This window comes from Manduca sexta, chromosome 5 (assembly GCF_014839805.1).
Source record: "Manduca sexta isolate Smith_Timp_Sample1 chromosome 5, JHU_Msex_v1.0, whole genome shotgun sequence".
Taxonomy (NCBI): Eukaryota; Metazoa; Arthropoda; class Insecta; order Lepidoptera; family Sphingidae; genus Manduca; species Manduca sexta.
This window is the reverse complement of record NC_051119.1, coordinates 1796406-1819582: the sequence shown is the minus strand read 5'-3', so window position 1 is coordinate 1819582 and position 23177 is coordinate 1796406. Positions and strand designations below refer to the sequence as shown.

Below are 23177 nucleotides of genomic sequence, written 5' to 3'. Positions count from 1 at the left end.
TTCTCTAGGTCCGCTACGAATCAGTGCCGCGCGCACTGGCTGTACGCACGCGCTTCCTTACTCACGCACGTTAAAAAGTGACCCAAAAGAGCGCCAATCGCTACAGGCGCATTTTTTATTTTATTTTTTATAATTTTTTTTTAAATGGACTAAAGGCTAAGGACATTATTTTTGTGTTTTGTGTTGTGTCCGTGAAAATGGCACGTCGTATATTTATTTTTTTGGTGAGTAACTGTAATAAATTAGTGTATATTTGATAAGTAAGATAATTTTTAATTTTAGGGCATATGCTAAGGAACGCGTACTATTATAGGTTCGATTCTCGAACGAACACTATCGGTCACTTGGTAGCTATTTAGTATCTGTAACAAATTAATAATATAAATTGTAATATACAATAACATTATGCAGTAAAAATGCCATTTTATAATCGTTTGTTAACCTAAGCTAATTGATGTTGATTAATTACCTTTTTATTAATTCGTAATCACTGTGGCCAAATGACAGATTTTTTCCCAAACTTGGGAGGATTTTGGCGATAAGAAATTAACCACATCAGAGCGGAAATATTACCTGTGTAAAGGACTTTTGTAATAAATCTCTTATGTCAATCGGTTTTTTTTGTCGCCCACATATGTTTCTGTTTATTGATATCTATCTATTAACTTGATATCCTTAAGAGAGCGAGTGAAAATATTTGAGGGAGCCTGCACTTTCTTTGTTTGAAGTATCATTATTATTCTCAAGAATACATAATCCAACAGCAATTGAAATCCACATGATGCGTAAAAACAATGAGACAAAATGACGAACAACTAGAAAGCGGACAAGTGCTCGGAGAAATTTAACGACGATGCAAACAGAACAAAAATTGTTCCACATCGCGCCGGGAACTGGCGCACGACATGCATTGGACTTTATTTTAATGGCGATTTGGTTGCATTTGTAATGAACCTGGGTTATGACGTCATTGTAGTGTCAACTGCATAGCAATTGAGATATAGTATCGTCGTATCTATCAAAGTAGCTTATATAATATGGTTCGAAACATTTTTTTTTTTAATTTGTGTAACGAACATACAATGTCCATGTTACATGAAAATTAAGGCTTAAATATTCTTTATTTTCTTTTTTTAATAATAAAACGATGTTTCGCATTTTCTATTTAATATTAAGTTGTTAAAAATTTAATAGATGTGACATCCAGTATTTAATACGTAAAATATTCGTTATATAAAATTATACTTTTGATACAATAATTCTACAATTTTAAAATAGCAATATCATTAAATTATAACTATAATTTTATAGAATTCAAATTTTCATTACACTCTAAAGCGATTAAAAAATAGGCAAAGGACTCAAATAGTAAACAGCCTCAGTTACAAATATTTTTAATAGTCTAAAATAGTTTTTTAAAAGGAAAGCCACAATCCCGCGGGATGCGTATTAATTTCTCCCGTATGAAACGGGGCCGCTCAGGCCGAGTGTTGCGGCATGCGATACCGTAGTCACGAGCCGTTACTCATGAATATTGCATGACATGTTGTGATCTACTGCCTCCGTTCATTGGCGTAGGTCTGGGGTACAAGGACTGTCTCATGATCTTGAGGGAATTTTGGCGAATAACTTAAATAAATAAATATGACATAAATTTTAAGACTCAATACTCATAAACTTATAATTTTGACAACACAAGGATCACACTTCTTAAAAAATCGATTTTTTCGGTGTTAAAATGTAAAACAGATGATTTTTTGTTGGCGATTTTATTTTTAAACATAATATTCAAATATTTTTATTTATATTCCTAAACGACTTTATAATTATTTTAGGATCAGGTGGGCCTTCAAGGGCTCCGTTACCTAACAACCATATCATATTTACAATTTTATATTAAACAAACACAAAACTAGAATTTGTTTGGTAATATATCACGGCGAGAGTTCAATAACTGCGTGTCACAGGAATCGTACTTGCGTCTTATCGTTTTACAGCCTGCTTATTACTTGCTGCGCCACGGCTGTAAAATGTTTCTTTTATAAATTACCCGTACAGATATGAGAGGTTCATTTATGAGCGTATTTTTACAATTATTGTCAGATTAAAAAAAATAAAAGCGCAAATTCCCCCTAAAAGGCGACGCATTTCTGTGTCTCTTGGTATTGCAGATGTTTATGGGCGGTCACCACTTACCAGGTGAACCGTATGCTCTTTTGCCCCCTATATCATCAGTTTAGAGTAAAATGACCTGCGATAAAACATGATAAGTATCTTAATAATATACTTCTGAGGAAAAAGTCATTATTCATAACTGCATGTGTTCGATAGCATTCTGCCAACAATATAAATCAGAAAGTGCTTTGCGTGTCAATCACGAGATGGAATTGATCCATTTATACATATATTACTATTAGCTTTTACTCGCTATCCGTCAATTTCCACGAATAAAATTGTCACTAATTTTGTTGGAATAACTGTGTATATGTTAATCATCATAAGGAAATCTATGTTCTTGCAAATTCTTAACGACAATTTCGAAAGGCTATGTGAAATTTGACATGTTAAGACACTGTGAGCTCATTCTGCGTAGATCGGACCACTAACAGCTAAAATTTGAAAAGTTGTATAATTGTAAAATGTAGTTAGATACTGTAATTATGACTTTTTGAATGACCAACACCTTGTCACCCCCCCCCCCCCCCCCTTGACCACGAAGGCTGTAAAGTCTTCGAAACGTCGGAAGAAAACTGTAACATTAGAACCGCGATCAAATCAGAAAAATAGTTTAATTTTAACAAGATGTTAAGTCTTATTTTGAATTCTAATTCTTATTAAATCTTATGGCACTGCCATAAAATGTAGTTGCTTAATTATACAAGAATGTGTTTTAAAGCGTATTTAATATTTTGCTTAAATTTCTCTTATAATGTCAATTGCAAAGTGGGTTAATAATATTTTACATAGTACGTATTATTAGTGTCTATTTCTGCCACCGAGCACTATGCAAGCACTGTAATAACTATAGGAGGTAATATTGTACCATAAAATTTTAGTATCGACTGTTATAAGATTACATCTTACAATTCAGCACCACTCCATGATTTATAATTTAAAGTCTTGGATAGTGTTGCTTTTGTTTATGAGCGGTTGATGGCTTACTATCTGGCGAGCGGATTGATCGTCTTCTCATTCAGCTGTACAAAAAACGTGTTAATAGAACTATGAAACTAATCTAATAATTTGATAATAACATTAATAATACATGAAGTACACTGCCTCGGTGACGTAGTTGTGCTGAATTCTCAGGTTCGATTCTCGAGCTGGACAAATTGATGTTGAGTTTTTTTTATTTTTTTTACAATACCGAAAGCATTCTCTACTCGTCAACTTTTGGAGAATACAGAAGAAACAATATAGGTACTTACATTAGGTAGGTATAATAAATCATAATGTGAATATGGTAAAAAGTATGATGTAGTATAAATATAAAAGAATTACTACATGAATAAACTGAATAAACATAATAAGCAAATAAAATATATAAAAAACGTATAAATTCAATTTTGTCGCCCAGTAAGTACCTGGAGTCTGTAAGTTGTTCCCAACAAGGCTATAAACTCGCCCTATCACATCATGGGACGGAATACACACATCGATAGGTGGCTTATTGCGCCCCAGCCTACCCCTTCAGGCATAAAAGGCGTGAGTGTGTAACATAAATTATACGATGACCTACTGAGTTGGCGCCAATACCACATTCCTTTAGGAGTTGGGCCGGCGCGTGCCATCCAACTTTCACTTTGTATTTCTAGAACATTAATAATAAGGGATATCTGTTATAAACACATTCAATAATTTACTCTAACTATACTGCCATGCCAAGCTCAAAAGCGGTATCTCAAAGAAAATCTAAATGTAAATTTTTATGACGTCAGATTGCTTAAAGAAATATCCATCCAATGTAATGTGTATCCATACTTAAGTAACCGTATCTTGTTTAGAACTTGTTAAAAAAACCTTAGAAGTTTCTTTATCTCAGTTTTATATACATAACTATAAAACTATATTTACAAAACTTCACTTATCTCGAAATAAGTTTTCTCTGACACCGCTTTTGCGCTTAGCATGGCAGTATAGAATTATATCAAAGGCAAAAACGTAAGTAGAGTATCCGAGATTTGCGGGGCCTATTTCCTCCTTATTAATAAACCTTGGATATTTTTCGAATATACAAATTCTAGCGACTTGGAAAACGAATGCAGAAGAATTTAAGATAATACATATTTAGGTTAACGATGAAACGTAAAATAATACATCTATAGCTTATACCATATAAATAAGAATTAAGGACAGTCTTGGATTTTCCACATTTATCATAATAAAGAAGTCAGTAAACAATAACCATCCGGAGTCAAATCATAATCAGGAAGGAATTTAATTTTACTAAGGCGAGGTCTGTTACGGTAAAAGTACAGCTAAGGTAACATGTGATGACGTCACGTGGCCTAGTTGCCGTTACAAACAAGATTTAACGTTTAGGTTAATTTCTAAGAACCTTTTACGGCGATAGCCGCTTTCTAACAAAATATATTGGTTATTAATTTAAAGTATTAGTGGTGTTCGAAGTTCCAATTATTTTCCAGTTTAAAGATGGCAAAGGCACTTTGAATTATACAGCCAAGTAGGTAATCACGATGCTTTAATTTTTTTGCTTTTTGAATTCTTATTGGACGTCTTAATTTGCGGACTAGGAGGTCCATTAATTGATTAAGAATATAAGGTTTCCTTGGGAAAATGTTCTACTTCAAACTCGCGTACTATTCAAACAAAACGCTCGTGTTTTTTTTTTTAATTTATAGCTTTAAAGTACCAGAGACAATTGGCGGTCGGTTTAATGATCCCCTAGCGTCCAAGATCATCAGATTCATCCCGTTGTCGGTTTTTCATGTGGAATGTCACCTAGTTTAGAGTATACAATAAGTCGAAAGCAATAAATGCTCTACAAGAAAATATTCGATATGGAATTCGAAAAATCTCAGCCCGAGACTTCACCCAAAATGTAGTTCAGATTGTATCTAACGATTACGCCAAACGGCTTAGCATTTGGTAAAATACCCTTTCTTGTATACCTACGTATAAAAACTGCAATAAAGACCTCTTAAAAATGGAAATAGTACTTTTTAAATTTCCTACAAACCCAGATTTATTTATTATTTTTTAAAGTTGAAATACGCCGGTGGACATCCTATATTATGTTAGTAGAGTTATATTATAAATGAATACTATTAAATAGCTCTAAATCATTTTAATTGACCTCAAAAGACACCAAGTTTTGATGCCGATGCGTCCTTCACCCAGTGCGGCGGGGTCGACGCCCGCGTCAGGAACACACTTTAGAAACGCTTGCGCCGATTATAGTGAAGTGGCGCGGCGTCCCCGGGCATTAGCCAGCGCGGCTAACCTCTGCTAACACGGTCATATGTTTAGGGAATATTGACAACTCGCTCATTGACGACAAATGACAAACAATATGATTCGCATAATTATACGCCAGACTTCCAGCTAGAAATGTAACAATTAACAAATATCTACTCAGTGTTCAAAAAAATTCTTTACAGTCGTTACACAAGTATATTTATGTACCTACTATCTATGATATAAAACTTATAAAACGATGCATACCATTACTCCTTTTTATGCATAGGCAGAAATGTAACACGGACAATTATCGCCCGCTGTGGTAGATCCTATGAAATAGGGGTCAGATCTCTCGCCATTTACGGGCCGTAATTCCAGACTTCGTGGAGGAATCGCAACCCAATATTACTTTATCCATACCCAATCGAACCCGAAACCTCAGCATGACAGCCTTTGCAGAACAACCATGCCGACAAATTTTAGTACTCAATACAACACACTATATTCCTTCATTATTGTAACTTGTAAAATCCAAGATGGCCGAATTCGCAGTCACGTACGCGAGCTTTGTTTTTGGCACACTTGCGCTTTCAAATTGAACTAAAATACCAGGTCATAAACAATCTACCACTCTCGCCGTGTTTTTATGAAAGCGAGTGTTTACGGTTGAGATTTCCATAATTGTTCGTATTAAAGCGATTTCACCAAATTATGCGATAACTATAGCGCTCGTTAGTTTAGGCGCCGCGCACATGTTGTAGTTTGTTGCTGAAAAAAACTACTATGAATCACGGGTTTTTAACTCTTTGATCTAAACGGAAACTTATATACATATAGGTAGATACTAAAGTTTGTAAGTAAGCTTACCTGGGGCCTTATTCTCTATGACACTGCAAACGCATAATGCGGCCGTGTCATGTTATCTTCGTTAAATGTGTGGAATGGTATTCTGTATGTACATTTTTATTGTATTGAACGTGACGCGATGTGTTACGAGCTTGTTACGCACTGTGAAAATAATGTGTGGCATAGAGAATAAGGTCCCTGTGTAGAAGTTTGTAAATACTTATATAGAATCTACGGGACTGAAACTCAGAATTATGCTCTCGCTGTAAAATGAAATTGGAAGAAAGTATGATGGAGAAGAAAATAGAAGGGATCTTAGCTTTTTTTCGTATGAATTGACATTACAAAGATACATACTTAAATTGTCATTTGGAAAACTGAAGTCAACCGCGTTGCACGGATGAATAGGGATAACAGTGGTTATGTTAAAATTATACTCACATTAATTAAATAGATTAAATAAACAGTACTTCAGCATTTGAAAAAAGTCAAGATTCCTCTTTTTCTTGTTTTAAAATTTTATTGTACAATTATATGAAACTAGAACATACCATAACAAGACAAAAACGAGACGTAACAAGAAATTGGATATCTAATCATAATGCATTAACATTCATGTAGCGATTTAGAATTCACACGTTTATTTTATACTATTCACACGCAATAATTATAACAATAATCAAGATCTACCAAATCGATACATCCATGATCAGAGATCCAATATTCGATATCACAATTTACTTTATGTTGGATCCAATGTTGGACACGGACCCGTCCAACACACATACCAGTGCATGTCTCGGTCTGATAGCTGTTCTACAAACTAACGGTATATTCCGACCGCTTGTTACGTCTCAGAATCGCCATGTTATATGTGTCTTCAATCTTGTTATTAATGTAAACAAATATCTGTTCAATCGATTATGTCTCTTGTTTGCGTAATTTGTTGTGTTATTCTGTGACTATAATAATGATAAAAGCCTTTATTCATTGACTGATTACTATCAGTTAGTAATCAGTTTCTGATTACTATAAGTTAAAACGCTACTGCGTGTTAACTTATGTATGTTACATTTAAATCTAATTTGACAAAGAGTTCTAAGATTACATAGAGCGGACATTGGGAATATTGATTGTGATGTTTATTCAATCTATCGTGAAATGGCAAAACTTCATTGTAAAATACTTCATAATTTTTGCATATCATTTGCATATTTTTAATACAAATATTAGCATATTTTCTGTAAATATATTATTTTTGTATTTAATACCAATTAAATTTAAGGACATTATCACATGTTGTCATACAGACATTTCAAGTAAGACAGCGACTTATTACCAATTAGTAATAACTTTTGGAGAAAAAATTGGGCCCTGATGTCTGGTCTATAACAATAATTAAATGTCTTTCTAATTTGACAAGATTTAAAAATGTGCCTACATATTTTAAGCAACCAGTTTGTTGGGCAGGTTGTCCTTTGACAAAGGCGTCCCCCAGTTTATTCCACTACTCTCTGTCACCAGTTTGAATTCTATGACAGCCGTTATAAAGATAAAAAATGTGCATTGCACTATTACAAGGACGTACTATGTTAATTTTTACTTCAGTTGCAAAAATTAGATTAAAATGTTCATGTTGGTAAAAATTATAAAACCCAATAATTCATGGTTCCTCCTTTATTCATTTTTCGGGATTATTGATAATTTTCAGTGAAAAAGACGTAGAAACCTCCCGTTTTAATGCCAACTAAGCTAACCGCTGTACGTAGTTAATTAAAAATCCATCCTCTTTGCTACGATTCATTCCTATTTGTCTAAGTGCACATACAGCATCCATTGCTTGTACCATGCTGTTTCGAAATCTACGCTTAACATAACTGCGAGAGATCTCCATTTCAACACAGTTATTGTTTTGCTGAAACACTATTTGGGTAAAATTTTCTAATAGTGATTATGGTGACATAATCCTAAATGACTGCCTTCATGGAGTAGCAACGATGAGTCGATTACGTAAGTTCGGGATTCAAGTCCCGGGTTGAAATATATTACGTCAAATTTTTCACCTATCAGTGAACAGAATACATAAACAAAAAGGTTTTGTCGCACCTTATTGTAGAGAAAATTAGGTGAGACTTAAATGTGTGATGAAGAATTAAAGTAACTAGATGTGGTGTAGAACTTTGATAACGTGCCAATTAATAACTAAACCTAAAAGTTTCAATGCTTTTATTACTGAAGATCTCTGTTTTTACATTTAAACATACCTTGTATATTATAGAAGTAAAGAGGGTTTAAAGGCGCTTTCCGAAGCATATCACGCGTGGAATGCAACACCGTTAGCGCTCTGCTGACCCCCATACAACAGGTATATCACTAGCCAGCCCGCCTTCCACCGATAACCATATTTTAATACAGAAAGGGCAAATAAGTTGGTAATAATTTAATAAACATACTTAAAATCATAGTTTCAAAATAGGCCCTTTTATTGAGGGTCCAAAAACGTAAGTATTATACCGCTAAAGAATATTATTAGATTGTATTCTACGGTGTGGCAAAATATAATACTTAATTTATCACACAGGCGAATAAAGTTGCACTAATGATACGTCAAAACAATTTATAAGAATAAATATTATTTCTATATAACACTTAAGATCACTTATATGACTAGGGACTTTTTAAATTAGGGATAATTAGACTGCCTCGGTGGCGTAGTTGTATTGCACGTCCGGTACAATAGCGCTCTGAGGTCCTGGGTTCGAATCCCGGGTCGGGCAAAGTGATATTTGGGTTTTTCCGCTCAGTATCAGCCCGGAGTCTGGAATTTGTGCCCGATATGGCGATAGGCTCGCCCCCTATCACATCATGGGACGGAACATACTTGGCGAAAAGTGGGTGCCCTAGTTGCGCCTCTGCATACCCCTTCGGGGATAAAATGCTTGATGTTATGTATGTATAAAATTAATAAGGAAAACAAAGCATAAGATAAAAGAAAGTACCCAGGTCGGGTTGGCAGGTTGGGGGAAATGAAAGGATAACTCGTCCCGATCCTCACCGGTGAAGACATGAGCCCTAGCCTAGCTAGCCTACCTCGCACTAGCTACCTAAGTGATGACTGAATATCTTTAAAATGTTGTGTTTTTAGTAACCTTTTTACTAGTGAATGATAAGAAGACGTCGCTTGTAAGTTAAGTAATGATAAATGTCAACAATCTCATAAATATCACCTACCTCGTCATACTGAGATTAGACATTACTTTTGTTTAGTCTTATAATACCCAGTAATTACACTGGCTACAATGACCTTCAAACTGGAAGACGACAGTGTACGCACACTACTGCTTGGCGTTAGAAATAGCGGTTACGGTAGCACCTATGCCGGTGGTAGGATATATTTTATACTCTCCTGAATAGCAACCATCGTACACGAGGTGTTAAAACCCGCCATAGTGGCACACGTAAGGTATCGCGTTCCGAGATCAGCCTGTGTATATCTAGTTCCAACAGGCCGACATTATTGTTTCAATTGCCAAGGGGTAATCATCTCTCGTCAGTCGACATTCTATTAAAGCCACTCCACTTACTATCAGGTTCAGTGGGGTGACTATGCCGTGCACATAAAAAAATCTTTCAATCAGGTGAAAGAGTCACTTTGCTGTGCGCGGATACAATGTGGATTATTGAGTCCTAGTTAGCCTCTAAATAATAGCCGTCTAACAAACCGGAACATTGCAATTTTACAAATAATTTCACCATATTACCACAGAAAGGAAACTCTTACCCAAATACTTTCTTATGGGCCCAATGACAGGTCTCAACGAGGTACAAATTGCAGAAACAAATTGAACATAATCACACTAATGGGTGAAAAAATAGGAGATTAGAAAGTTGAATTCTATTGGGGTAAAAAACTTGGCAATCGTCAATATTACACGATCTTTAGAAGTTAGCCGGCAAAGAATATCACTAATTGATGTTATTATCAGAGCTGGGTAAAATACAGCTATTTTATAAATATGTAATAAAAAATACTGTTACTTTTAACTATTTCTATATAAAACACAAAATAAACGAGGTAATGTAAATATAATGGAACTAATCCAGCCCAGCTTAACTATATATATAAAAGAAAGTGGTGTTAGTAACACTATTTATAACTCAAGAACGGAATGAATCGATTTGGCTGAAAATTGGTGGAGAGGTAGCTTAGAACCAGGAAATGGACATAGAATACTTTTTATCCCGTTCCCACGGGAACGGGATGTGACATAAGATGTGGTATAAAAAGCAAAATTTGGTATGGAGATAGTATAAGACCCTGGGAAGGTTATAGGCTACTATCCCGGGAAAATATATACTGGGACTTTTATCCCGGAAAACTCCTTCACGCGGGCGAAGCCGCGAGCAAAAGCTAGTTAATTAATAAAACAAGGATGTCCTTTCATGAACACTAGATTATTGAATTTACTGTTAGGCAAACGGCCTCTTGTTAAGGAATAAATATATTTTTTTATTAGCACGTACCCAATAATTCTTGTTAGGAAATAAATAAAAAAAATTGTAGAACGTACCCATTAATAAGATTGCTGATAAAATGTTTGTCCGTCTCATTCAGACGATACTCGGAGCTCTTTTTGGAAGATCATAAATATGGCGGCAAATAGTTCTCCCTACAGCTCAATGGTTAGCTCTGGACTTAACCAATCGGACTACCGCATAATCTCATTCTTTTTAGCATTATGAGACCCCAACCATTTACTAAACTAGGAATGTATTCTTCCCAGACTCTTCTGTTACACTTATCGTGTGTGCTGCCGGAGTCGACTTCGCCGCCGCCAGAGACGCGCGAGGACGTCACCGAAGCATCCGACGAACCTCCTGAAGGATACTATGCGTTCGTGGAGTCTCCTAACGCTACTCCACCGAGGTGAGAATTAAATCCCATATTCATAAACGTTACGTAGCTAAGTGAGGAACAATGTTGTGATAATAAGTCTGTTTGGGCTTTCGGAATGACAGCCTTAGCAGTAAGTAGACATAGGGGCGCTGTGATTGGCTAATTTTGAGATTTAGTTTGCGGTCATGTTAAGAAAGCTGAACAAGGCCAAAATTGGCTATCATTGATATACAAATTTAATTCAGTTGGTGGTCATGTAACGAAAGTTGAGCAAGGGCAAAGAGAACTAATGAAATTACCGACACAATGCGTTCAGGCGCTCTGTGCTTCCCCACAGTATTAATTTTTTTTTATTACACACAAGTAGTTTATAATCGGTATTCAAAATTGATTAATGTTGTTTTACATTACAATTATAACCCAAAAACTTGTGTTTTAGTATTGTTTAAGATTCTTTCTATTCAGTTACTAGTTGCGTTTAACTTACAACCTTGCTCAGTTTAGGACTCGAGTTCGACTCCCGAGTCGGGTAAAATGATGTTGTGATTTTTCGCTCAATTCTCGCTCCCTACTACAAAGGATCTAAAATCTAGTAGAAAATGTACGTGGTATACCTTTATCTACCATATCAGAGAGGAAATAGTAGTGTTGCTAATAGGTCTCCATATTAAAAAAAATGTGTTAAGTCTCCTACAACATATGCCACTTCAACTTATACTAGTTTTATTTGACTACGTTCAGGGTCCGTCCGCCGCCCTACCGCCAGGTGTCGTCGGAATGCGCAGAAGCACGCGCGGTGCGAGCGCACGTGTCCGCGAACAACCTGTGCGGGGACCTCAACCGCGGCGTCATACCCAGGAACCCCATGGGACAGAACCCTTACGGCGAGCCGTATCCATTGTGAGTATACAGGTGGAAGACTACTGGAAATATTTATTTAAACTCATAGCACATTAATATATACCCTTATGCATTATAATTATTATTAGGAGCCATATATTATATTATACTGTCTCACTGCCGGGCCTTATCCACCATGCTGGCTCAGTGCGGGTTGGTGGACTTCACACACTTTCAAAAATCCTATAGAGAATTTCTCGGGTATGCAGGTTTCTTTATGATGTTTTCCTTCACCGTTAGAGCAGACAATAATTTACAAAGAATTCACATATAATTTTAGAAAAGATAGAGGTGTATGCTCTTGCGATTTGAACCTGCGGACAATCGTCTGGGCAGTCCGTTCCACACCCCACTAGGCTGTCGCCGCTTACTTCGTGCATCATAAACCAAGTAGATAAAAAATAGGATAAAAAAGTAACAATTTGTGTTCATTAGGTACAATAATTTGCGGCCTTTTCGTTTATAATATTTTCCAGAATTTTTCCTACTGGATATCAAATGAAAAACCAACTGACACAAAATAATACGATCAGTAATTAAATTAAAAATGAAGATCGCGTACTGTATCACTTACAAATGACATCATTCATCTATACGTGCTAAACGTGTTCCCCCAGCGACTTGATCCGTAACCACACGCTGCGGTTCCTGTCCCGCACGCTGCCGGTGCTGCGCGCCGACGACACGCTGCCGCGCGTCACGCACCTCACACGCGCCGAGCACCACGACTTGCAGAACAACAGGTGATCACACGATACATCAACGCATAGACTTCGATAACTAATAAACTGTTATTATTTATTTTTTAATAAGACCTAGGTTCTTAGTAGTAAATTACACCCTGGGGCCTTATTCTCTATCCCTCACGTTATTTTGACAGTGCGTAACAAGCACGTAACACAACGCGTCATGTTTAGGACTATAGAAATTTGGCTTACAGAATACCATTCCACGCACATTTCTCGAAGATGACATGACACGGCCGCGTTACGCGTTTACACTATCATACAGAATAAGGCCCCTGATATATTTTTTAATAGACTAGAGTTAAAAGATTACGCTAGGATTTAGTTAGGTGAAAAGGTGATAAAATAATTTTATGATACAAGGCGACCAAAACTACAAACAAGGAATAATACTTATAGAAATGATTTATGAACTGATTCAAGTAACACTATAGGAACATTAATATCACATTATAGACTGGAGGATCGTCACAAGCGCTCGTTGTCGGAGCCGTCGAGCGACGAGCAAAACTCCGACGCGATCCCCTCGCGCGCTCTCCGCGCCGAACATCGCTCCGAACAGCGCGCAGAGCCGCAGCGCGACGGACGCAAGTTCTGCGACGGCGGGGGCGTGTGAGTATACTGTCCAGTTTCTGCGCATCTTTGTCAGTAATGCCGGCGTCACACATAGCAAAAATATTTGAACACTTATTTAAACACTTTGAACTCATGTGTGGCACGGATATTTGCGTATTTGTGCAAAGTTTGTTTAAATGTTTGCGTATTTACCATTAGGTATCGGTTTTTCGACCACACATCAAAGCGTTCAAAGTTATCGAGCGGCTTTAAGGAGAACCGATTATATGGAAACATATAAGTAAAAGTCATAAAAATTTAAATTGGTCATTGTCTGTAACTGTGTTCAAATGTGTGGCAAAGTCTTTGTTCAAATATTTGTCTGTATGTGGCGCCGGAATAAGCCGTACAGGCCGCGGCTTTAGAGACTCCCGCTCCTACACCCACCACTACAACCCCTGTAAGGGATCAGCAGTGGCACGCATTGACACCGAGCGGTGAAGCTCGCCGAGTCTCAGGGGACACTAATTTGTCATTATCTCGCAACGAAATTAATCAAGCAGAAAGGGAGGAGTTGGAAATATATAGGTCGCGGTTTAGTTAAATTCGGGGTTCTTTTTTTCTGCACATAGGACAGGTTAGGAGACACTGTGTGTGTGTGTGTGTGTGTTTAAAGCGCTGCCCCTAGCAGAACGGCACAATAACCATATTTTTAGAAGCTATTCAAAATGTATGACATAAAGAAAAGAAATATATTTCTGCTATGTTTTTCTTACTTTAGTTGCTTATTTTTTTTACAATTTAGATATTTTTTCGTTATATTCATAAGAAAAATGCCACTTAAATTGTCGATTCCGTACGCCTCTTAAAGTATTAAGTACACATAATTTGATTTTCAATCAATACTATTATTGGATACATCACGTTTCCATACTTTACAATAAAAGTATAAGCTGTACTTCATGGTTCCAACTTTTAAGGTACATTCGGTTCAAAGGCCAATAAAACAAAAACATAAAAAAATATTCGCCGCAATTTATTATAAACAAAAGTTTTTATACAAAGCTGTGTATCAAAATTCATACTAAGCGTACAAATATTCTTGTTTGTTTCTTACTCGCAGAGATATAAGGGATTACATCCGTTAGATAGAGACGGCATGAGTGTCGGTAACGTCATACTTATATCTGTCATTATAATTGTACAAATGTCGTTTTGCGAGAAAGAGATAGAAGATTCTCAATAACATTTATGTGATCTCAAAGGGTTTTTAAAGTTTATATATTAAATAAATTCGACTTAAGAAAATATCCCTTTTATCTCTGATAAAAATCACCAAATTTTATCTTAATTGAATATTTCTACCCACATAAAGTACGTGAACATTTTATAGATCTAATGTAACAGTGCACCAATACATTATAATAATAACAAAAAAAAAAACATCTCAAATGGTTTTTTAAATTGGATTTAAATGAGGGTTTCATAAACTTTTCAAGTTTATGTTTTTTTTTACCAAATGCCGAAACGAGCTCTCCTGGACTAAGCGCCTGACTAAAAACAATAGCAACAACTTTCAATCACAAGATAATTGCACCGAACTTGTCCTTTTATATTCTACTAGATTTTGCACGCGACTCCGTCTGCATTCAGGCCCATTTCTGGAACTAAATGTAGTCTGAAGCACTCAGGGATAATACAGCTTCCGATTAGTGAAACAATTTGCAAAATCGGTTCAGTGGTTTTTGAGGTTAATTGAATACAAATTAACATAAAAAAATGAATGTTCTTTTGTTATAATATCAATATTGTATTCTAAATCAATGTTTTACTATTCGAAAATGATATAAAAGTGCATCTAAATGGATAATTTTATACCCTCAGTAATACTAGTGATTCTACCGCCTAATAAAGGGAACTTCACGTATCTAAAGACTTCAGGTCCGCCATCACGATCTCCATCGAGTCTTGTTTCGTTCCATCTAACAATTTTACCCTTTTGTCTTTCTCTATCTGTAAAAAAAAAAAAAAAAGTTTTTTTCTGTTTGTAGACTATAGCTATGTCAATGGTATGTGAAACTAACATAAAAAGGTTCAGATTTCTTAAAAATATGTTTTTGTTGCCATAATTATTATTAAAAAATATTATTTTATTTACTATGACTTATATAAATAAAATTCATTTAACTTTAATCAAATTTTTATTTTTGTTGGTGGATTTCATGCCATTGTAAAAAAACATTAGTTAACCTCAGAATGCACGAGTAAGGTATCTAAGCAAAAATATTTATGTTTAGATAACCCTCTCAAAAATGAAAGAAAATACTTTAATATAAAATAATTAAACTCTGTGGACATATTTACTCATCCCTGTGGACATGTCTGAACCTTGTGAACATATCTCAGTTCTGTGGACATGTCTTAACCTTGTGAACATATCTCAGTTCTGTGGACATGTCTCAGCCTTGTGAAATTATGTCAGTCCTGTGGACATACCTCAGCCCTGTACTTGATGTGTTCGGGCCACACGCACTGGTCGAAGTACCCGTCGATGTCGGGCGGGTCATACAGCCGGTAACAGCGCCGCGTCACACACTCGCTGTACTCCAGCACGAAGTAGTACCTGTGGACATAGTTATTGATAATACTGTAGACATGCGTATTAAGAGGGATTCGTGTTGTTGCATATGGAATTATTTAATTTATTTGTATATATATATATTGACAACTAGAACTAAACATGTATGTTTCTTATATTAAAAACAAAAAATAGTTAATACGAGAAACTTTAAAAATCCAAACAATACGATATCAGTTTTATATTTTGAAGGTTTTGCTACTGTTCTTAAATCGTGTGGATTTTCTTTTTCAAATGAGTATTTCTTACTATATTTCACAGACAATTCTTAATTATTTATCACAACTAATAATTAAGTATATGAGCTTGGGTGTTCTCATATGGGTGAAATATCATGAGGGCTTTGTATTTTGGAATGGAATAGTTTTGAAGCCACTTATTAAATTCGTGTTTATTATGGTCATTCAGGTTTGATTATTAACAGAATATAAATTCACTCACCTCAAATGACACAACTCCAGTATGGGTTTAAAATTCAAAACGGTGAATCCCTCGATCACCATGAACTTCTTGCCTTTGATCTCAAACTTGCCCTCCTCTGCACTAAATCTGTGAGCTTTATTCTCACCCCTCATGGTCTTCAGGATGTCTCCCAACATGGTGTCCATATCCAACGATGATAGAATATCATAGTTATTATGATCCAATCCCTCACATTTGACATGCTTCGGACTGTCATCAGGATAAAAGTATTTATCCTGATGGAACACATACACTGGGGATAGTGCTTCTTTGAGTCTATTGGCCAGTGTGGTCTTCCCGCCACATGTGACCCCGGATATGCCGATGACGATCCAGTCTTGTGCGGTGTGGGTCATCTTGGCTACAAGTATGGACGGATATGGTACAATGTGAATGACATGAGCCCACCTATGAAGAAAAGACCCCAAATGGCGCAGGCCAGGAGCAACCACTGCGGATCTGGTATTAATGGATAGATGGAAGAATCTGGAAAAAAACATTAAATATATGTGGTCCCGATTCCACAACAAATAATTATCAAAAGTGTGCCTTGTTACAAACATTTGAAAAATTAAAAACCACAATCTCACCTTCGTCAAAGAATGGATAACTATTAATCCAAACAGACGCCAATACAAACAGCGTAGTCGTGGATATAAGAGCTACTTTCCCGATCACTGAGTCTGGAACATCCATATACGCATCACATTAACTGCAGAACAATTCCCTCTCAAATTTCTTGAACGTCTCCTGATCCTCTTCCGCAAACAGTATAGACTGTTCTGGTTCTTTGTTAACTTTGATTTTCTCTAATAACGGTTTGCCTTTGATAGCTCGTTTTATTATCTGCAAATATAATAAAATTATTTATAGAGGCAAAATTTACATCCAAAAGATTTTTTTTACATAACTAGGGGACCTGGCATTGTTTTGTGACAGACAGCATTTTATGTAAACTATCTTATATCTTTTAGGTCTTGACGATAGCACTACCTCATCATCATAATTATTGAGCAATTTTGTTATTGTACAAGACATAATAAAAAATTTGTTTCATACAAGTGATACTACCTTGCTTGAACCAGCCATTTTATGCAACAATATACCATGTGCAGTTACCTAAGGAATATTGACACTAGGTTACATAAGCAGTCATAATATAATTTAATAACTGTCTGTTTGTAATAAGTGTATTTTCTGAATATAAGTACATATTTATTTGGTAAACACACAAAAAATACCATAATACTAAGATAACTGGAGTAATGTTTGTCATACGTAATTTACTGATGTTTCTAAGTTGAATAAATAAATGAGCTTGGAAGTCCACTGAATCATAATTTGTAACAAAATGCCACTATTCAAGAGTATTTATAATGCGCACAGTCTGTAGTTTTTACCCAGTAAATACAAACTGCCAGATGTTCAGTAATATACATACACCACATTTATTGTAAGTCATAAATTAATAAATACATTGTATTTGTTATAATTTCTTAACCTTGAGAAAGATATGTAGTATATTGTAACACTATATGTTGCCAGTAGTTCTAACTGAACAAAAACTTTTTTAGTATAAAATTCTGCTATTTTCCTGATTAAAACATACCATATAATTTAAATATCATTTTGTTCATTATTCAATTTGTTCAGGGGTGTACATGTTTACTTCAAACATAGGCAATCACATCTAAGCGACAATCAGTAAATTTTTGAGTAGAGAGCTGAAAATTTTGTTTTTAATATGAAAATTCGTAACAATAAAACTTTTTATTTTATAAACATATAGTTTAATGATATAAATAGTCCTAGACCTACAAAACCTATATCAAATGATGCAGAAAATATGGCAAATTAAAATATTTATATAATTCATTTTCGGTATACTTGTTGCTTAGATATATACCTTTTAAGCGTCACTTTGTTAGTAAGATAACATATAATTGCAAGATGTCACAAGTATAAAAAAACATACCGTTTCTGCAGTGTCAGTATCGGCCGTTGGTTTGGACAGAGCCAACAACTTCTTGATGTTCTCCTCAACTTTCTGATCAGATGACTTTTGTTGTTTCTCGATTTTCTTGGGTTTGAATGTGGATTTACGAGCTGTGATAATATTTTATGAACATAATTATGTGATTAGACAAAAAATTTTAGATAATATTTTATGATGAAATATTTGTTTAGATATGTCAATATGGCAGACATTACTTACTATAAAGTGACCTGCTTCTTTGATGTTAAATAATTATTAATACCTAAATTCTATAACTTCAATGTTACGCTTACGTAAATAGATGTTGCGCTAGTACACTTCAAATATCTAAATAGTAAATATTTTAGATAAGAAATACGATACTAAACGGAGCGTTATATCAGCATATTACGCGACACAACACTCGAAGTTAGTACATGCAATGTTACATCAATTAAAGTGATTTGTACCTTGACCCGGCGACCCACGCTTCGGACCGCGTTTCTTGCGTTTACTGCCGTTCTCTGCGATTAAAGAGATATATTACACTTCCTTAAATATTGTTATTGTTAAGTAAACAGACGTTTTCGCCCAACGAATCATTATTTACTTAGGTGATCCGTAAAGAAATTAATTTAAATTTTTCCTTGTATAAAGCTGTTTTAGTTATGCAATTTATTATTTATACAAAAATATTATTGTGGCAAAGAACAATTGAGAATTTATCGATCTATCACGTAGTTGCCATATGATTAAGTGCTTGAGTTTCAAGTAAAAAGGGAAATTTTATGTTAATGATTTTCGCAATTATAAACTATAAAAACACACTTTACCTTCTTGCTCGACGAATTCTAGCGCCTGTCGGACTAGAGCAGTAGACATTTTATTGTAAAAGTAACGAAAAACATTGGTTTACACCGCACTAAAATTCTAACCTAATAACTGCACTTGGAAGCGTTGACATACATTTATGCAGAACATTTGTTAGCTAGTTACGTCAATGTCAAAAATTGCGCAATGTCAAATTTTGAAACAACGTTTTATTAATGCATCTGCATTATGAATATACAAAAAGATAATGAAAAATGTACAAAATGAAAGTTTACGCGGCTAAAGATCATGTGAACAAATGACACAGTAAAGTAACACCTTCCAGTTACGTGTTATCCAAAATTGGAGACTAATCGTATTTCTGCCCTGTATGCATGAAGAAAACACGTTATATTTTGCGGAGCTTCAATGACAATAATATCACTTCAAAAGAAAAATATTCTTTTTTTCAGTTTCTGCATGTTGTACCGCGCCATCAACGGTGACGGCGAGTCGTCGAGCGGCGTCGAGAGACGAGAGGACCCGGGGCCGGCGGCGCCTCACGCACAACACCCCAACATGCCATACCATCGATATGAGGTGCGTCCAAATCTGTAATAATCTATTGCAATTAAAACAACTATTGGAATCTTGCTGTATTACGACATCATTTCCGTTGCAGATATTCCGTCGATAATTCAATTTGGACTTTTTGATAGCATTCATGTGTATTTTACGAGAAACAAAATTAATGAAATATCAAAAACTTATTTATTTATGTTAGCGTTTTGTTTGCGGCTCTGCCCGCGTTATAATATTTTACCGGCATAAAAATCATACTGTGTACTTTTCCAAAACAAATAGCTTTTCTTATGATCCAAGCGTGGACTTACTTTGTGCTAAACTTCATCAAAATAGGTTCGATAGTTAACCTTTGAAAGATAGACAATTACTTTTGCATTTTTAATATTAGAGTAGATTTACTTTAGCTTTTTACGTTATCTCCAACGTATTAAATCCTTCATGGTCTTTCTGCAGGGTCCTCCCACTCCATGCCCTGCCCGCGTAGAGTACGCGACGCCAGTGTTCGCGCGCAACTACCAGGGAGTGTGGCGGTACGTGGTGCAGATACCCTACGAGGGGTACTTCACGCAGACTGTTGAGGTTACCAGGTATGATGACGTCACTAGATACTATACGTTTTGGAGTTAACAATGCCAAAGGAACTACAAAGGTCAGCGTCGATTAGGCTCGCCGAATTGATTCGTACATTATAGTTACTATGAAATTGTGTCCATTAGGAACTAAGTCGAATCACCGCACACAGAATAAATACGATTCCGTCCTGCATTAGTCGACGCCAGTCTTTATACTTACATCGCATGTCTGTCTAATATTTAAAAGATATTGCCAAGTGGGCCGATCTTTTCCAATATTCGGATATGAAGTTTGAAAATATTTTTTTAGATGCATGCAATCCCGCTGTCACTACTTAGAGGGTGGGTGTTTGAGTTCCCCGCGGTGGGTGTCGCTGCTGGTCGCTGAGCTGCACTACCCGGCACAGCAGCAGAACTTGCAGGTGAGATATACAGCGTGTTTTAAAATCATAATAGCATGCCAAAAACAATTTCAGTTTTGAGAAATAAGTGGAGATGGTTACCATACATTTTACACCATCTAAAGTTAGATATTTGTTTTTTTAACATGGATCACCAATACAAATACTTAAGCTGTTACGTTAAGTTGCGATCATCATCATCCCAGCCACAGGAAGTCCACTGCTGAACATAGGCCTCTCCCGAGGATCTTCACGTCGACCTGTTGGAAGCGGCCTACATCCAACGACTTCCTGCGACCTTAGCCAGGTCGTCCGTCCACCTTGTAGCGATCAGTACAAAAAGAATATTTTTATTGCAGCCGGAGTACCCGCCGGCGGAGGGGGCGGGAGGTACAGACAAGCCGCCGCACTGCGACGGACACGACGAGATGGGATGCTACCAGGTGAGACATCTCTGATGGCGACACTCTCAACTTACTTCCTAACTCATTATCTCTTTAAGGCCGATAACAAATCCATAATCCTTCTAGTTTCAAACACAACCATACAAGTGATACCCAAACTCCACAAGGCATAGATTCCGCTTTCCTCCCTAATCTGTCCGTAATACTACTATGTATAAGGGGTCGTTCAAGTATTACGTACCGCAATTAGGGTGGAGGGTGGGTTTTGTAAAACGTTAAGATTCGTTACAAAAATCTTCAAAAATTGCGTTGCGTAATACTTGAACGGCCCTTAAGCAAATTAACAACAACTTCTTGTCATTTTGTTAAAAAAATATTCCACCACCAAATGTTCCAGGTGCGTCTGTACTACGACTGGTTCCTGGTCCCGGGCTCGTGCAAGTGCTGGAGGCCGGACTACTTCGCCAGGTACGTCAGGCGCAAGCAGAACAACGAACTGTAATAACGTTTGAGAACAGTAACAGTCAGACCTAATGAGAAATGGATTGTATCTAAGACGCATATTTAAATTTATATTCTCTGGGGTTAACTTCAGACTGGTCAAAATTATTGAGGATGTACAGTTTGTAATGTAAAGGGACATCTAAATCTGTGGTTGAAAGGCAACAGTTATTGTTCTGTCGCATATTTTATTTTTATTTGGAATTAAAGGTCACGCTGACAATCAAATAAAAAAATTAATGACTAGAATATATAAAGACTTTGATGTACTTCATATTCTTCTATAAATTTAATTTGATCGGGAAAAACATTACAAATTAAATTGCTAGTTTAATAAAAACGTTGCAGAACCTATCTTATTTGAATAGGTTGTATTTTTATCCATGTGTTGCAAAAAACTTTTGTTGCACAATGCTAAATAAAACGCTTAAATAAGACCTATTTAACAAAAACTATTTGTATCTTGGGTTTTCTCTATCGATTAGATAACTTTTGTTGAGACAAGTTACTACACAGCCAAGTGTCGAGGCAAAAAGTGAAGAGTGTAATTAAATTTTTTATGAACTCAATAATATCTAAATTACCTTACCTCTATCCCATTATTCGCTTCAATTTACTGATAAATAGTACTGTTCACGTCAAATCATACTCTCTGGCTGTGTGGTCACACTCATTGGTCACACTAGACACAATCCGAGGGCGCTAGTTTCTTGCGGCAAGTTTTTAGGCGAATCTCACCTGTCACTATGGGTTAGAAGTCTTAGAACTATTAGACGGAGCAACTTTTTTTAATGTCCTTGAATCGTACATGCGAGACAAAACTTTGTCTAATAAAGGTTTAATGTAATTCACTGATATTTAGTTATTTAATTATTGTATTGTATTTAATGATCGGTGCTCAAACTGTTGTGAAGACTGTACACGTATTTATAATTTAGAGTTTGTACCAAAATGTATTAAGCATGGCCGAACGGATCTCCAGCTTATCGTGTATTTATGTTAGTGTAAGTAATTAGGATATATGTCATTTATAACACAAGACACGACAAATCAATACGATTAAAATCGTATGGAAAAATCGTAACAGCCAATATTTATTCACAGTTTGTAATTTAATTTATACCGTCGATTCGAAGTTTTTGCATTAAACAAAACAATTCAAATCTATAATTTTAAATTATACGATACGACCGTAGTGATTTCTTGTGGTGTGTTTAGTCTGTAATAGATGTTAATGGTAATTAATAAATAGTACTATGATATATGTCGAACTATTTCGTCTTGTAAAAATAATTTAATAATATTTAATTAATTTTTGACCACGTTATATTAAGGAATAACGTACGGCCAACTTGGTTTGCATTTAATATTTATAACTAGACGTAAGGCACACGCACTTTTGCATCCTACAGACGAATGTCACTGTAAAATGAATTTGTGTAATTATTAAACTATTATAAATAA

General features: G+C 35.7%; 2 protein-coding genes across 3 annotated transcripts; one reads left to right on the top strand and one right to left on the bottom strand.

The window, feature by feature from the left end:
- The first annotated feature begins 12 nt into the window (after nt 1-12).
- On the top strand, nt 13-23177 carry LOC115446249. Its single transcript, XM_030172839.2, has 10 exons — nt 13-224; nt 11052-11194; nt 11906-12064; nt 12682-12807; nt 13267-13422; nt 19724-19850; nt 20289-20422; nt 20718-20829; nt 21168-21251; nt 21610-23177. The coding sequence occupies exons 1-10, from the start codon at nt 198-200 to the stop codon at nt 21712-21714; spliced, it is 1173 nt and encodes a 390-aa protein (XP_030028699.1). The 5' UTR covers nt 13-197; the 3' UTR covers nt 21715-23177.
- Nucleotides 14381-19480, bottom strand: LOC115446250 (nicotinamide riboside kinase 2). Of its 2 annotated transcripts, XM_030172840.2 has the most exons (7): nt 19274-19480; nt 18911-18964; nt 18441-18571; nt 17056-17311; nt 16445-16951; nt 15862-15988; nt 14381-15378 (listed from the first exon to the last, which is right to left on the bottom strand). In XM_030172840.2, exons 5-7 carry the CDS (start codon nt 16819-16821, stop codon nt 15286-15288), a joined length of 597 nt encoding a protein of 198 aa, XP_030028700.1. In that variant the 5' UTR covers nt 16822-16951; nt 17056-17311; nt 18441-18571; nt 18911-18964; nt 19274-19480; the 3' UTR covers nt 14381-15285. The 2 variants fall into 2 exon arrangements, with proteins under 2 accessions (XP_030028700.1, XP_030028701.1); XM_030172841.2 differs by lacking the exons at nt 18911-18964; nt 19274-19480 and adding an exon at nt 18681-18852.

What these genes read in the sequence shown, in the direction of transcription:
- LOC115446249 (XM_030172839.2), top strand. Translation starts at nt 198, where the DNA reads ATGGCACGTCGTATATTTATTTTTTTG. An exon ending in GTCGTATATTTATTTTTTTG is followed by an intron (nt 225 to 11,051) that starts GTGAGTAACTGT and finishes TATTCTTCCCAG; the next exon opens with ACTCTTCTGTTACACTTATC. An exon ending in CAGACTGTTGAGGTTACCAG is followed by an intron (nt 20,423 to 20,717) that starts GTATGATGACGT and finishes ATATTTTTTTAG; the next exon opens with ATGCATGCAATCCCGCTGTC.
- LOC115446250 (XM_030172840.2), bottom strand. Translation starts at nt 16,821, where the DNA reads ATGACCCACACCGCACAAGACTGGATCGTCATCGGCATATCCGGGGTC. An exon ending in CTGGAGTTGTGTCATTTGAG is followed by an intron (nt 15,989 to 16,444) that starts GTGAGTGAATTT and finishes CTATGTCCACAG; the next exon opens with GTACTACTTCGTGCTGGAGT. An exon ending in ACATCAAGTACAGGGCTGAG is followed by an intron (nt 15,379 to 15,861) that starts GTATGTCCACAG and finishes TTTTTTTTACAG; the next exon opens with ATAGAGAAAGACAAAAGGGT.